Below are 16647 nucleotides of genomic sequence, written 5' to 3' on the forward strand. Positions count from 1 at the left end.
TACAGGAGAGAGGCTATATACAGTAGAGAGGCTATATACAGTAGAGAGGCTATATACAGTAGAGAGGCTATATACAGTAGAGAGGCTATAAACAGACACCGGTTAGTCAGGCTGATTGAGGTAGTATGTACATATAGGTCTGGTTAAAGTGCCTATGCATATATGATGTACAGAGAGTAGCAGTAGCAGAAAGAGGGGTTGGCGGGTGGTGGGACACAATGCAGATAGTCCGGGTAGCCATTTGATTACCTGTTCAGGAGTCTTATGGCTTGGGGGTAATACAAGCAAGAGCAGTGTCTGGGTTTTCCTTTTTAAATGTTAAGAAAAAATAACATATGGTGGATCAAATGTGTTTATGGGTTTTTTAGTTTCTAAATGATGTTCTTGTCTTTACATGTTCTAGTGCTGATCTGGCAAACACACACACACACACACACACACACACACACACACACACACACACACACACACACACACACACATACACACACACACACACATACACACACACACACACACACACACACACACACACACACACACACACACACACACACACACACACACACACACACACACACACACACACACACACACATACACACACACACACACACACATACACACACACACACACACACACACACACACACACACACACACACACACACACACACACACACACACACACACACACACGTGTGTTATTCCAGTTCAGCAGGTTTTCCATAAGGGTGTTGTCACAGGACTCTTCCTGGGAGATCGGGCACTCTCATCGGATCCAGCTGTAAGTACTCAGTCACTCCGTCTCTCATGCTGTCCTCCGACATGCCACAGTACTGAATTTAAACATGTGTTACTATGAACTACTACTTTGAGCGGTTAACTATTTTGTTCAATGTCTTCTCTCTTGTAAATGTGATTTATTTTATTTTATTGACTACATGGTAACCGTCGCATGTCACACTGCCGGCTGGTGTTGCGCTTCCTGAAACAGCGCTGCTTTGACATTTGGAGATCTAGGCTACAGTGCCGCAATCAATCTGCACTTGTCTTGTTTCAAAGTTTCCTATCTGTAGTTGAACTTTTTCCTACATTTATAAAATCATTAGTAAATTATTTATTTATGTAGCCAGTGAGCGAATGAAAATAGTCAGGCGCGCCTTGTAGTTGTTTCTACAGAACTCCCAGAAATACATTCTGTATCCGGACAGCTGGAGTTTATTAATACATACCCTTACCCTTTCAGCACGCTGCATGGCGCGCTCAGCATGGAGCAAGAAATCGCACCAATAATAGGTTCCTGGACGCATTAAGAGAAGCAGTAGTGTCAACGAATCACTGCACGGAGTTGAGAAGGTGTGTCAGTGGGCCAGTGTGGGATCTCTTTCTCCATGTAATACACAGTAGAACAATGCTGTCTGTCTGTCCTATTGTGCCTGTTGTCATAAATGTTGGCATCGCATATCTCTGCATGTTTACATTGATGATACCACTCTTTACCCACAGGTGACCAACATGGGTGAATAATGTACACTCACCAGGTCCGACAGAGACAATCTCACAAGGGCCAATCAGCAGTTCCCTATATCCATTTTTTGGGGGACTTATAAATGAATGATATGTACCCATTTGATTGTTGAAGATTATAAACTGGGTGGTTTGAGCACTGAATGCTGATTGGCTGACAGCCGTGGTATATATCAGACCGTATATCACGGTTATGACAAAACATGTCTTTTTACTGCTGTAATTATGTTGGTAACCAGTTTATAACAGCAATAAGGCACGGCTGCTGTAATTATGTTGGTAACCAGTTTATAACAACAATAAGGCACGGCTGCTGTAATTATCTTGGTAACCAGTTTATAACAACAATAAGGCACGGCTGCTGTAATTATGTTGGTAACCAGTTTATAACAGCAATAAGGCACGGCTGCTGTAATTATTTTGGTAACCAGTTTATAACAGCAATAAGGCACGGCTGCTGTAATTATGTTGGTAACCAGTTTATAACAACAATAAGGCACGGCTGCTGTAATTATGTTGGTAACCAGTTTATAACAGCAATAAGGCACGGCTGCTGTAATTATGTTGGTAACCAGTTTATAACAGCAATAAGGCACGGCTGCTGTAATTATTTTGGTAACCAGTTTATAACAGCAATAAGGCACGGCTGCTGTAATTATGTTGGTAACCAGTTTATAACAGCAATAAGGCACGGCTGCTGTAATTATGTTGGTAACCAGTTTATAACAGCAATAAGGCACGGCTGCTGTAATTATGTTGGTAACCAGTTTATAACAACAATAAGGCACGGCTGCTGTAATTATGTTGGTAACCAGTTTATAACAACAATAAGGCACGGCTGCTGTAATTATTTTGGTAACCAGTTTATAACAACAATAAGGCACGGCTGCTGTAATTATGTTGGTAACCAGTTTATAACAGCAATAAGGCACGGCTGCTGTAATTATGTTGGTAACTAGTTGATAACAACAATAAGGCACGGCTGCTGTAATTATGTTGGTAACCAGTTTATAATAACAATAAGGCACGGCTGCTGTAATTATGTTGGTAACCAGTTTATATTAACAATAAGGCACGGCTGCTGTAATTATGTTGGTAACCAGTTTATATTAACAATAAGGCACGGCTGCTGTAATTATGTTGGTAACCAGTTTATAACAGCAATAAGGCACGGCTGCTGTAATTATGTTGGTAACCAGTTTATAACAGCAATAAGGCACGGCTGCTGTAATTATGTTGGTAACTAGTTTATAATAACAATAAGGCACGGCTGCTGTAATTATGTTGGTAACTAGTTTATAATAACAATAAGGCACGGCTGCTGTAATTATGTTGGTAACAGCAATAAGGCACGGCTGCTGTAATTATGTTGGTAACCAGTTTATAATAACAATAAGGCACGGCTGCTGTAATTATGTTGGTAACCAGTTTATAACAACAATAAGGCACGGCTGCTGTAATTATGTTGGTAACCAGTTTATAACAGCAATAAGGCACGGCTGCTGTAATTATTTTGGTAACCAGTTTATAACAGCAATAAGGCACGGCTGCTGTAATTATGTTGGTAACCAGTTTATAACAACAATAAGGCACGGCTGCTGTAATTATGTTGGTAACCAGTTTATAACAGCAATAAGGCACGGCTGCTGTAATTATGTTGGTAACCAGTTTATAACAGCAATAAGGCACGGCTGCTGTAATTATTTTGGTAACCAGTTTATAACAGCAATAAGGCACGGCTGCTGTAATTATGTTGGTAACCAGTTTATAACAGCAATAAGGCACGGCTGCTGTAATTATGTTGGTAACCAGTTTATAACAGCAATAAGGCACGGCTGCTGTAATTATGTTGGTAACCAGTTTATAACAACAATAAGGCACGGCTGCTGTAATTATGTTGGTAACCAGTTTATAACAACAATAAGGCACGGCTGCTGTAATTATTTTGGTAACCAGTTTATAACAACAATAAGGCACGGCTGCTGTAATTATGTTGGTAACCAGTTTATAACAGCAATAAGGCACGGCTGCTGTAATTATGTTGGTAACTAGTTGATAACAACAATAAGGCACGGCTGCTGTAATTATGTTGGTAACCAGTTTATAATAACAATAAGGCACGGCTGCTGTAATTATGTTGGTAACCAGTTTATATTAACAATAAGGCACGGCTGCTGTAATTATGTTGGTAACCAGTTTATATTAACAATAAGGCACGGCTGCTGTAATTATGTTGGTAACCAGTTTATAACAGCAATAAGGCACGGCTGCTGTAATTATGTTGGTAACCAGTTTATAACAGCAATAAGGCACGGCTGCTGTAATTATGTTGGTAACTAGTTTATAATAACAATAAGGCACGGCTGCTGTAATTATGTTGGTAACTAGTTTATAATAACAATAAGGCACGGCTGCTGTAATTATGTTGGTAACAGCAATAAGGCACGGCTGCTGTAATTATGTTGGTAACCAGTTTATAATAACAATAAGGCACGGCTGCTGTAATTATGTTGGTAACCAGTTTATAACAACAATAAGGCACGGCTGCTGTAATTATGTTGGTAACAGCAATAAGGCACGGCTGCTGTAATTATGTTGGTAACCAGTTTATAACAACAATAAGGCACGGCTGCTGTAATTATTTTGGTAACCAGTTTATAACAACAATAAGGCACGGCTGCTGTAATTATGTTGGTAACCAGTTTATAACAGCAATAAGGCACGGCTGCTGTAATTATGTTGGTAACCAGTTTATAATAACAATAAGGCACGGCTGCTGTAATTATGTTGGTAACCAGTTTATAACAACAATAAGGCACGGCTGCTGTAATTATGTTGGTAACCAGTTTATAACAACAATAAGGCACGGCTGCTGTAATTATGTTGGTAACTAGTTGATAACAACAATAAGGCACGGCTGCTGTAATTATGTTGGTAACCAGTTTATAATAACAATAAGGCACGGCTGCTGTAATTATGTTGGTAACAGCAATAAGGCACGGCTGCTGTAATTATGTTGGTAACTAGTTGATAACAACAATAAGGCACGGCTGCTGTAATTATGTTGGTAACCAGTTTATAACAGCAATAAGGCACGGCTGCTGTAATTATGTTGGTAACCAGTTTATAACAACAATAAGGCACGGCTGCTGTAATTATGTTGGTAACCAGTTTATAATAACAATAAGGCACTGCTGCTGTAATTATGTTGGTAACCAGTTTATAACAGCAATAAGGCACGGCTGCTGTAATTATGTTGGTAACCAGTTTATAACAGCAATAAGGCACGGCTGCTGTAATTATGTTGGTAACCAGTTTATAACAGCAATAAGGCACGGCTGCTGTAATTATGTTGGTAACCAGTTTATAACAGCAATAAGGCACCTCAGGGGGTTTGTGGTATATGGTCAATATACCATGGATAAGAACAGCCCTAAGCTGTGTGTTATTGGCCATATACCACACCACCTCATGCAATATTGCTTAAATATAACTTAGAAATGGCTTATGAGCTTAGCTCAACCGTTGTACCCCATCAGAACCTAAAATAAAACCATGTTTAACGACAATGCTTTGTAAACAAACACTGTATAGCCTCAAAAAAAATTGGTCAAAACTAGAAAACATTACAAACAAACCATTTAATATAATGGATGGTCCGTCCTTGTATCCATCGCGCGCTAATTCTTTGACTTTGAGAGTGGTTCCATTTCTTCAGCCCCGTCCCACTGCTTTGTACCGAAACGTCGGTGGTGAGATCACTTTGTTATTGTTTCAACTGCTGATTACCACTTTGAATAACTTTATCATGGCTATTTCAATGAAATTAATCCGTTGTATTTGGCTAGAGTTAAGTATTCCATGTATGTTGATTGGTTTCGTTGAGGATGAAAGTGTCCGTCGAAATAGTTTATTCAAAAAGTTATCTTCGGTTGCAAACTCCGGCCCAGGAGGTGGCGGTATAACATAATTTTTTGGTGATATACATACTCTATTCCAGGAGGTGGCAGTATGTCACGAACCGGCTCAAAGCCCGTAACAAAGGGAGACAACGTGGAGATAAGGAGTAACAAAATATATATTTATTAACTAAAGCAACTAAGGAAAATATACAATGGTGTGTGTAATCAGTAATCAGAAATCAGTAGTGTAAGTGAGTGTTTTGCATGCATGAATGTGATAACGCAGGGTGTTGAAAGGTGCCAAAGCAAACAAACAAAAGGCCAGCAAGAACACCTGGCCCAGGTGTTTCCCATGAAGCTGACGACCCTCCCAACTCCGCCCACCGGCATCCTAATAAGGAAACAAGAACAAAGACAGAATACGGCAGACAGAGTGGGAGGGTCGTCACACAGTATAAAATAATTTTTTGGTGATATACAAACTCTGTTCCAGGAGGTGGCAGTATAACATCATTTTTTGGTGATATACAAACTCCGGCCCAGGAGGTGGCAGTATAACATCATTTTTTGGTGATATACATTCTCCGGCCCAGGAGGTGGCGGTATAACATAATTTTTTGGAGATATACAAACTCTATTCCAGGAGGTGGCAGTATATTTACCCTGCTTTCACACAGTCAACTTTCTGTTTCTCTGAAGTGATGTCTTTACATGAGTGTCTGTCTGACATGTCCAACACAACATTTGGCTTTCCATTACAAACAGCCAATGAGATCTAATAGTACTCCACACAGACTGGTCAGATATCAAATCAAATTTTTATTTGTCACATACACATGGTTAGCAGATGTTAGTGCGAGTGTAGCGAAATGCTTGTGCTTCTAGTTCCGACAATGCAGTAATAACAAGTAATCTAACTAACAATTCCAAAACTACTGTCTTGTACACAGTGTAAGGGGATAAAGAATATGTACATAAGGATATATGAATGAGTGATGGTACAGAGCAGCATAGGCAAGATACAGTAGATGGTATCGAGTACAGTATGTACAAATGAGATGAGTATGTAAACAAAGTGGCATAGTATAGTATAAAGTGGCTAGTGATACATGTATTACATAAGGATACCGTCGATGATATAGAGTACAGTATATACGTATGCATATGAGATGAATAATGTAGGGTAAGTAACATTTATATAAGGTAGCATTGTTTAAAGTGGCTAGTGATATATTTACGTCATTTCCCATCAATTCCCATTATTAAAGTGGCTGGAGTTGAGTCAGTGTCAGTGTTAGTGGTGGCTGTTTAACAGTCTGATGGCCTTGAGATAGAAGCTGTTTTTCAGTCTCTCGGTCCCAGCTTTGATGCACCTGTACTGACCTCGCCTTCTGGATGATAGCGGGGTGAACAGGCAGTGGCTCGGGTGGTTGATGTCCTTGATGATCTTTATGGCCTTCCTGTGACATCGGGTGGTGTAGGTGTCCTGGAGGGCAGGTAGTTTGCCCCCGGTGATGCGTTGTGCAGACCTCACTACCCTCTGGAGAGCCTTACGGTTGAGGGCGGTGCAGTTGCCATACCAGGCGGTGATACAGCCCGCCAGGATGCTCTCGATTGTGCATCTGTAGAAGTTTGTGAGTGCTTTTGGTGACAAGCCGAATTTCTTCAGCCTCCTGAGGTTGAAGAGGCGCTGCTGCGCCTTCTTCACGATGCTGTCTGTGTGAGTGGACCAATTCAGTTTGTCTGTGATGTGTATGCCGAGGAACTTAAAACTTGCTACCCTCTCCACTACTGTTCCATCGATGTGGATAGGGGGGTGTTCCCTCTGCTGTTTCCTGAAGTCCACAATCATCTCCTTAGTTTTGTTGACGTTGAGTGTGAGGTTATTTTCCTGACACCACACTCCGAGGGCCCTCACCTCCTCCCTGTAGGCCGTCTCATCGTTGTTGGTAATCAAGCCTACCACTGTTGTGTCGTCCGCAAACTTGATGATTGAGTTGGAGGCGTGCGTGGCCACGCAGTCGTGGGTGAACAGGGAGTACAGGAGAGGGCTCAGAACGCACCCTTGTGGGGCCCCAGTGTTGAGGATCAGCGGGGAGGAGATGTTGTTGCCTACCCTCACCACCTGGGGGCGGCCCGTCAGGAAGTCCAGTACCCAGTTGCACAGGGCGGGGTCGAGACCCAGGGTCTCGAGCTTGATGACGAGCTTGGAGGGTACTATGGTGTTGAATGCCGAGCTGTAGTCGATGAACAGCATTCTCACATAGGTATTCCTCTTGTCCAGATGGGTTAGGGCAGTGTGCAGTGTGGTTGAGATTGCATCGTCTGTGGACCTATTTGGGCGGTAAGCAAATTGGAGTGGGTCTAGGGTGTCAGGTAGGGTGGAGGTGATATGGTCCTTGACTAGTCTCTCAAAGCACTTCATGATGACGGATGTGAGTGCTACGGGGCGGTAGTCGTTTAGCTCAGTTACCTTAGCTTTCTTGGGAACAGGAACAATGGTGGCCCTCTTGAAGCATGTGGGAACAGCAGACTGGTATAGGGATTGATTGAATATGTCCGTAAACACACCGGCCAGCTGGTCTGCGCATGCTCTGAGGGCGCGGCTGGGGATGCCGTCTGGGCCTGCAGCCTTGCGAGGGTTAACACGTTTAAATGTCTTACTCACCTCGGCTGCAGTGAAGGAGAGACCGCATGTTTTCGTTGCAGGCCGTGTCAGTGGCACTGTATTGTCCTCAAAGCGGGCAAAAAAGTTATTTAGTCTGCCTGGGAGCAAGACATCCTGGTCCGTGACTGGGCTGGATTTCTTCCTGTAGTCCGTGATTGACTGTAGACCCTGCCACATGCCTCTTGTGTCTGAGCCGTTGAATTGAGATTCTACTTTGTCTCTGTACTGGCGCTTAGCTTGTTTGATAGCCTTGCGGAGGGAATAGCTGCACTGTTTGTATTCGGTCATGTTACCAGACACCTTGCCCTGATTAAAAGCAGTGGTTCGCGCTTTCAGTTTCACACGAATGCTGCCATCAATCCACGGTTTCTGGTTAGGGAATGTTTTAATCGTTGCTATGGGAACGACATCTTCAACGCAAGTTCTAATGAACTCGCACACCGAATCAGCGTATTCGTCAATGTTGTTATCTGACGCAATACGAAACATCTCCCAGTCCACGTGATGGAAGCAGTCTTGGAGTGTGGAGTCAGCTTGGTCGGACCAGCGTTGGACAGACCTCAGCGTGGGAGCCTCTTGTTTTAGTTTCTGTCTGTAGGCAGGGATCAACAAAATGGAGTCGTGGTCAGCTTTTCCGAAAGGGGGGCGGGGCAGGGCCTTATATGCGTCGCGGAAGTTAGAGTAACAATGATCCAAGGTCTTTCCTCCCCTGGTTGCGCAATCGATATGCTGATAAAATTTGGGGAGTCTTGTTTTCAGATTAGCCTTGTTAAAATCCCCAGCTACAATGAATGCAGCCTCCGGATAAATTGTTTCCAGTTTGCAAAGAGTTAAATAAAGTTCGTTCAGAGCCATCGATGTGTCTGCTTGGGGGGGGATATATACGGCTGTGATTATAATCGAAGAGAATTCTCTTGGTAGATAATGCGGTCTACATTTGATTGTGAGGAATTCTAAATCAGGTGAACAGAAGGATTTGAGTTCCTGTATGTTTCTTTCATCACACCATGTCACGTTGGCCATGAGGCATACGCCCCCGCCCCTCTTCTTCCCAGAAAGATGTTTGTTTCTGTCAGCGCGATGTGTGGAGAAACCCGTTGGCTGCACCACTTCGGATAGCGTCTCTCCAGTGAGCCATGTTTCAGTGAAGCAAAGGACGTTACAGTCTCTGATGTCCCTCTGGAATGCTACCCTTGCTCGGATTTCATCAACCTTGTTGTCAAGAGACTGGACATTAGCAAGAAGAATGCTAGGGAGTGGTGCGCGCTGTGCCCGTCTCCGGAGTCTGACCAGAAGACCGCCTCGTTTCCCTCTCTTTCGGAGTCGTTTTTTTGGGTCGCTGCATAGGATCCACTCCGTTGCCCTGTTTGTAAGGCAGAACACAGGATCCGCGTCGCGAAAAACATATTCTTGGTCGTACTGATGGTGAGTTGATGCTGATCTTATATTCAGTAGTTCTTTTCGACTGTATGTAATGAAACCTAAGATGACCTGGGGTACTAATGTAAGAAATAACACGTAAAAAAACAAAAAACTGCATAGTTTCCTAGGAACGCGAAGCGAGGCGGCCATCTCTGTCGGTGCCGGAAGTAGTCTGTGGCTATAGGTCTGTAATACTACAGAGACTGGTCAGATATCAGTCTGTGACTATAGGTCTGTAGTTCACACACACACACACACACACACACACACACACACACACACACACACACACACACACACACACACACACACGCACACACACACACACACTTGCAGCAGGGGCTTTAGACAGCCACCCAGGGCGACACCACTCCTGGTGTCAGGGGAAAAGGGACGTTTCTGCACAATGGGCTGTAGTACACTCTATCTAACCGATTGTTTCCCCCCTCTCTCACAGGTACTGCACCTCTCCCACCACCATCCTGAGTCGCACACCTGAACACCCACCACACCACCGAACCATACCAACTGAGTCACACACCTGAACACCTGAACAGCCACTAGACCACCTCAACACCTGAACAGCACCACACCACCTGAACACCTGAACAGCCACTAGACCACCTGAACACCTGAACAGCACCACACTACCTGAACACCTGAACAGCCACCACACCACCTGAACACCTGGACAGCCACCACACCACCTGAACAGCACCATGGGAGAGTGCCACCAGGCCAAGTTTGACCCAAAGACCTACTTCAACTACTGCTACCAGTTTGCTGCTGTCCCGGGCCAGAAAGACAACAGCCGCTTCGTCTCCTTCGTCCTCTGTCAGCTCAGCAAGACCTTCTCAACAGGTAGACGACAGGGACAGTAGATCACTCTGTGTCATTGATTCCAATAGTATGTCATTTCATTGGTGTGTCTAGGTGTATTGATAAGGCAATTGGTGTGTCTAGGTGTATTGATAAGGCAATTGGTGTGTCTAGGTGTATTGATAAGGTAATTGGTTTGTCTAGGTGTATTGATAAGGTAATTGGTGTGTCTAGGTGTATTGATAAGGTAATTGGTTTGTCTAGGTGTATTGATAAGGTAATTGGTGTGTCTAGGTGTATTGATAAGGTAATTGGTGTGTTTAGGTGTATTGATAAGGTAATTGGTGTGTCTAGGTGTATTGATAAGGTAATTGGTGTGTTTAGGTGTATTGATAAGGTAATTGGTGTGTCTAGGTGTATTGATAGGGTAATTGGTGTGTTTAGGTGTATTGATAAGGTAAGTTGTGTGTTTAGGTGTATTGATAAGGTAATTGGTGTGTCTAGGCATATTGTCACATCTTCAGTGTAAGCCTACTAGAAAGCATTTCCTCAGGCCTGGAGGGAAGCAGAAGTCATTCCGCTACCCAAGAATAGTCAAGCCCCCTTCAAATAGCCGACTGTTACCAACTCTTAGTAAACTTCTGGAAAAAATATTGTTTGACCAGATAAAATGCTATTTAACAGTAAATAAATTGACAGAGTTTCAGCACGCATATAGGGAAGGACACTCAACAACCACAGCACTGACACAAATGACTGATGATTGGCTGAGAGAAATTGATGATAAAATGATTCTGTTTTGTTTCAGATTTCAGATTTTTTATTTTTGTACCCCATTTTTTTCTCCCCAATTTCATGGTTTCCAATTGGTAGTTACAGTCTTGTCTCATCGCTGCAACTCCCGTACGGACTGGGGAGAGGCGAAGGTCGAGAGCCGTGCATCCTCCGAAACACAACCCAGCCGCACTGCTTCTTGACACAATGCACATCCAACCCGGAAGCTAGCCGCAACAATGTGTCGGAGGAAACACCGTACACCTGGCGACCGTGTCAGCGTGCACTGCGCCCGCCCCGCCACAGAAGTCGCTAGTGTGCGATGAGACAAGAATATCCCTGCCGGCCAAAACCTCCCCTAACTTTTGACATTATCGATCATAGTCTGCTGCTGGAAAAACGTATGTGTTATGGCTTTACACCCCCTACTATAATGTGGATAAATAGTTACTTGTCTAACAGAACACAGAGGGTGGAAGCTTCTTCTCTTCTTGTTAAGGCCCCTTGCTTTTTAAATTTTTTACTAACGACATGCCACTAACTTTGAGTAAAGCCAGAGTGTCTATGTATGTGGATGACTCAACACTACACACATGACGCTACTACAGGGACTGAAATGACTGCAACAGTCAACAAAGAGCTGCAGTTAGTTTCAGAGTGGGTGGCAAGGAATAAGATAGTCTAAATATAACTAAAAGCATTGTATTTGGAACAAAACACTCACTAAACCCTAAAGCTCAACTAAATCTTATAATAAATAATTGAGCAAGTTGAGGTGACTAAACTACTTGGAGTAACCTTAGAATGTAAACTGTCCCGGTCAAAACATATCGTTACAACAGTAGCTAAGATGGGGAGAAGTCTGTCCATAATAAAGCTCTGCTCTACCTTGTCAACAGCACTATCAACAAGGCAGATCCTACAGGTCTTAGTTTCTACCTTCTTAACAACACTATCAACAAGGCAGGTCCTACAGGCCCTAGTTTCTACCTTCTTAACAACACTATCAACAAGGCAGGTCCTACAGGCCCTAGTTTCTACCTTCTTAACAACACTATCAACAAGGCAGGTCCTACAGGCCCTAGATTCTACCTTCTTAACAACACTATCAACAAGGCAGGTCCTACAGGCCCTAGTTTCTACCTTCTTAACAACACTATCAACAAGGCAGGTCCTACAGGTCTTAGTTTCTACCTTCTTAACAACACTATCAACAAGGCAGGTCCTACAGGCCCTAGTTTCTACCTTCTTAACAACACTATCAACAAGGCAGGTCCTACAGGCTCTAGTTTCTACCTTCTTAACAACACTATCAACAAGGCAGGTCCTACAGGTCTTAGTTTCTACCTTCTTAACAACACTATCAACAAGGCAGGTCCTACAGGCCCTAGTTTCTACCTTCTTAACAACACTATCAACAAGGCAGGTCCTACAGGCTCTAGTTTCTACCTTCTTAACAACACTATCAACAAGGCAGGTCCTACAGGTCCTAGTTTCTACCTTCTTAACAACACTATCAACAAGGCAGGTCCTACAGGCTCTAGTTTCTACCTCCTTAACAACACTATCAACAAGGCAGGTCCTACAGGCCCTAGTTTCTACCTTCTCAACAGCACTATCAACAAGGCAGGTCCTACAGGCCCTAGTTTCTACCTTCTTAACAACACTATCAACAAGGCAGGTCCTACAGGCCCTAGTTTCTACCTTCTTAACAACACTATCAACAAGGCAGGTCCTACAGGCCCTAGTTTCTACCTTCTTAACAACACTATCAACAAGGCAGGTCCTACAGGCCCTAGTTTCTACCTTCTTAACAACACTATCAACAAGGCAGGTCCTACAGGCTCTAGTTTCTACCTTCTTAATAACACTATCAACAAGGCAGGTCCTACAGGCCCTAGTTTCTACCTTCTTCACAACACTATCAATAAGGCAGGTCCTACAGGCCCTAGTTTCTACCTTCTTAACAGCACTATCAACAAGGCAGGTCCTACAGGCCCTAGTTTTGTCACACTTGGACTACTGTTCAGTCGTGTGGTCAGGTGCCACGAAAAAGGACTTCGGAAAATTGCAATTGGCTCAGAACAGGGCAGCACGGCTGGTTCAGAACAGGGCAGCACGGCTGGTTCAGAACAGGGCAGCACGGCTGGCCCTTGGATGTACACAGAGAACTAATATTAATAATATGCATGTCAATCTCTCCTGGCTGAAAGTGGAGGAGAGATTGACTTCATCATGACTTGTATTTGTGAGAGGTATTGACATGTTGAATGCACCAAGCTCTCTGTTTAAACTACTGGCACACAGCTCAAACACCCATCCATACCCCACAAGACATAACACCAGAGGTCTCTTCACAATCCCCAAGTCCAGAACAGACTATGGGAGGTGCACAGTACTACATACAACCATGACTACATGGAACTCTATTCCACAGTACTACATAGAGCCATGACTACATGGAACTCTATTCCACAGTACTACATAGAGCCATGACCACATGGAACTCTATTCCACAGTACTACACACTGCCATGACTACATGGAACTCTATTCCACAGTACTACATAGAGCCATGACTACATGGAACTCTATTCCACAGTACTACATAGAGCCATGACTACATGGAACTCTATTCCACAGTACTACATAGACCCATGACTACATGGAACTCTATTCCACAGTACTACATAGAGCCATGACTACATGGAACTCTATTCCACAGTACTACATAGACCCATGACTACATGGAACTCTATTCCACAGTACTACATAGAGCCATGACTACATGGAACTCTATTCAACAGTACTACATAGAGCCATGACTACATGGAACTCTATTCCACAGCACTACATAGAGCCATGACTACATGGAACTCTATTCCACAGTACTACATAGAGCCATGACTACATGGAACTCTATTCCACAGTACTACATAGAGCCATGACTACATGGAACTCTATTCCACAGTACTACATAGAGCCATGACTACATGGAACTCTATTCCACAGTACTACACACTGCCATGACTACATGGAACTCTATTCCACAGTACTACATAGAGCCATGACTACATGGAACTCTATTCCACAGTACTACATAGAGCCATGACTACATGGAACTCTATTCCACAGTACTACATAGAGCCATGACTACATGGAACTCTATTCCACAGTACTACATAGAGCCATGACTACATGGAACTCTATTCCACAGTACTACACACTGCCATGACTACATGGAACTCTATTCCACAGTACTACATAGAGCCATGACTACATGGAACTCTATTCCACAGTACTACATAGAGCCATGACTACATGGAACTCTATTCCACAGTACTACATAGAGCCATGACTACATGGAACTCTATTCCACAGTACTACATAGAGCCATGACTACATGGAACTCTATTCCACAGTACTACATAGAGCCATGACTACATGGAACTCTATTCCACAGTACTACATAGAGCCATGACTACATGGAACTCTATTCCACAGTCCTACATAGAGCCATGACTACATGGAACTCTATTCCACAGTACTACATAGAGCCATGACCACATGGAACTCTATTCCACAGTACTACATGGAGCCATGACTACATGGAACTCTATTCCACATCAGGTAACTGACGCAAGCAGTGAAATTATAATAAAAAAACAGACTAAAATACACCTTATGGAACAGTGGGGACTGAAGCAACACAAACATTGGCACACACACACACAAACACACGATAACATACACACTATACATACAGATGGATTTAGTACTGTAGATATGTGGTAGTGGTGGAGTAGGGGCCTGAGGGCACACAGTGTGTTGTGAAATCTGTGAATGTATTGTAAAGTTTAACATTTTTTATAAACTGCCTTAATTTTGAAGAGTAGTAGCTGTTTTGACAGCAGCTATTGGGGATCCATAATGAATACAAATAAGGTATTTCTATTTTAGTTTTTGCAAAAATGTCTAAAAACCTGTGTAGGCTTTGTCATTATGGGGTATTGTGATGTCATTATGGGGTATTGTGATGTCATTATGGGGTATTGTGATGTCATTATGGGGTATTGTGATGTCATTATGGGGTATTGTGATGTCATTATGGGGTATTGTGATGTCATTATGGGGTATTGTGATGTCATTATGGGGTATTGTGATGTCATTATGGGGCATTGTGATGTCATTATGGGGTATTGTGATGTCATTATGGGGTATTGTGATGTCATTATGGGGCATTGTGATGTCATTATGGGGTATTGTGATGTCATTATGGGGCATTGTGTGTAGATTGATGTGGAAATACTTGTTGTCATGCCCTGGCCATAGAGAGGTTTTTTTATTCTCTATTTTGGTTAGGGTCAAGATGTGATTTGGGGTGGGCATTCTATGTCATCTGTTTCTTTGTTTTTGGCCTGGTATGGTTCCCAATCAGAGGCAGCTGTCCATCGTTGTCTCTGATTGGGAATCACACTTAGACAGGCCTTTTTTTCCCTCTTTCATTTGTGGGATCTTGTCTTTGTTTGTTGCATGTGTTGCACTTCATAGCTTTTCGTTCGTTGATGATTGTTTTTGGTAGAACATCTAATATATTAAAGAAAACGTGCGCTTACCACGCTGCACCTTGGTCTCATTCCGACGACGATCGTTACATTGGTTTTTATCCATTTTACAATAAGGCTGTAATGTAACTAAATGTGGCCAAAAGGGAAGGGGTCTGAATACTTTCCGAATGCACTCTATATAACGGACATTTAAATACATATCAACAGAGAATGAACGAAACGGTGTTGTTTCTCTCCTCAGGGAAGTACAGGGGCCAGAGGCTGATAGAGGTGGGTACAGGGCCAACCATCCACACGCTGATCAGTGCCTGTGAGTACTATGATGAGATCGTGGTGTCGGACTACGTGGACAGCAACAGGAAGGAGATTGAGAAGTGGCTGAAAGCCGAGGAGGGATGTTTAGACTGGAACGCTCACCTCCAGTATGTCTGTGATCTGGAGAGGAAAAGGTACAGTAATCCTGTTGTTTTTTTTTTTTTACATTAACTTACTGGCATCTGGTTACCTGAAAGTTACTGTAAAAAAAAAAAAAAAGTACAGTACGTTACCATACATTCCAAAGAAACTTACTGTAAAATGTACTGTATTTTTACAGTGCAGATACAGGTTAGAAGTTGTGCGGTTTCAACTATGGTTAAAAAAATGTTTTGTAAATGTAGGTATCCCTCTTTTCGCTTCATTTCTTTCTTGTAATCAATGTATTCTATTTACTTCTAAAAACCTCATTCTCCTTCTGTCTCTGTCTCTCACCAGAACCCCAGCGATCATCTCAGACACTCTCCGTCAGAGGGTTAAACAGGTTCTAAAGTGCGACATCTGCCTGGAGAACCCGTTCCACCCTGTCACGGTTCCTCCGGCGGACTGTGTCCTCTCCTCGCTGTGCCTGGAAGCGGCGTGTAAGGACCGCGAGTCCTACCGCCGCTCGCTGTCCTCCATGGTGGACCTACTGAGGTCTGGAGGTGTCC

General features: G+C 43.2%; 1 protein-coding gene across 4 annotated transcripts in view; it reads left to right on the top strand.

Moving 5' to 3' along the window:
• The first annotated feature begins 660 nt into the window (after positions 1–660).
• Positions 661–16647, top strand: part of zgc:64002 (uncharacterized protein LOC393330 homolog) — a 16289-nt gene continuing 302 nt past the window's right edge. The window contains exons 1-6 of one of the 4 annotated variants that reach the window (XM_036989443.1): positions 666–787; positions 1250–1359; positions 1510–1544; positions 9980–10383; positions 15924–16131; positions 16436–16647. The exon at positions 16436–16647 is cut by the window's right edge and continues 302 nt beyond it. In XM_036989443.1, coding sequence (XP_036845338.1) covers positions 10242–10383; positions 15924–16131; positions 16436–16647 — 562 coding nt within the window. In that variant the 5' untranslated portion in view covers positions 666–787; positions 1250–1359; positions 1510–1544; positions 9980–10241. Of the gene's footprint in view, positions 788–1249; positions 1360–1509; positions 1545–9979; positions 10384–15923; positions 16132–16435 lie in introns of all 4 variants that reach the window. The other 3 variants (XM_036989442.1, XM_036989441.1, XM_036989444.1) reach the window with 3 other exon arrangements.

This window comes from Oncorhynchus mykiss, chromosome 10 (genome assembly GCF_013265735.2).
Source record: "Oncorhynchus mykiss isolate Arlee chromosome 10, USDA_OmykA_1.1, whole genome shotgun sequence".
Taxonomy (NCBI): domain Eukaryota; kingdom Metazoa; phylum Chordata; class Actinopteri; order Salmoniformes; family Salmonidae; genus Oncorhynchus; species Oncorhynchus mykiss.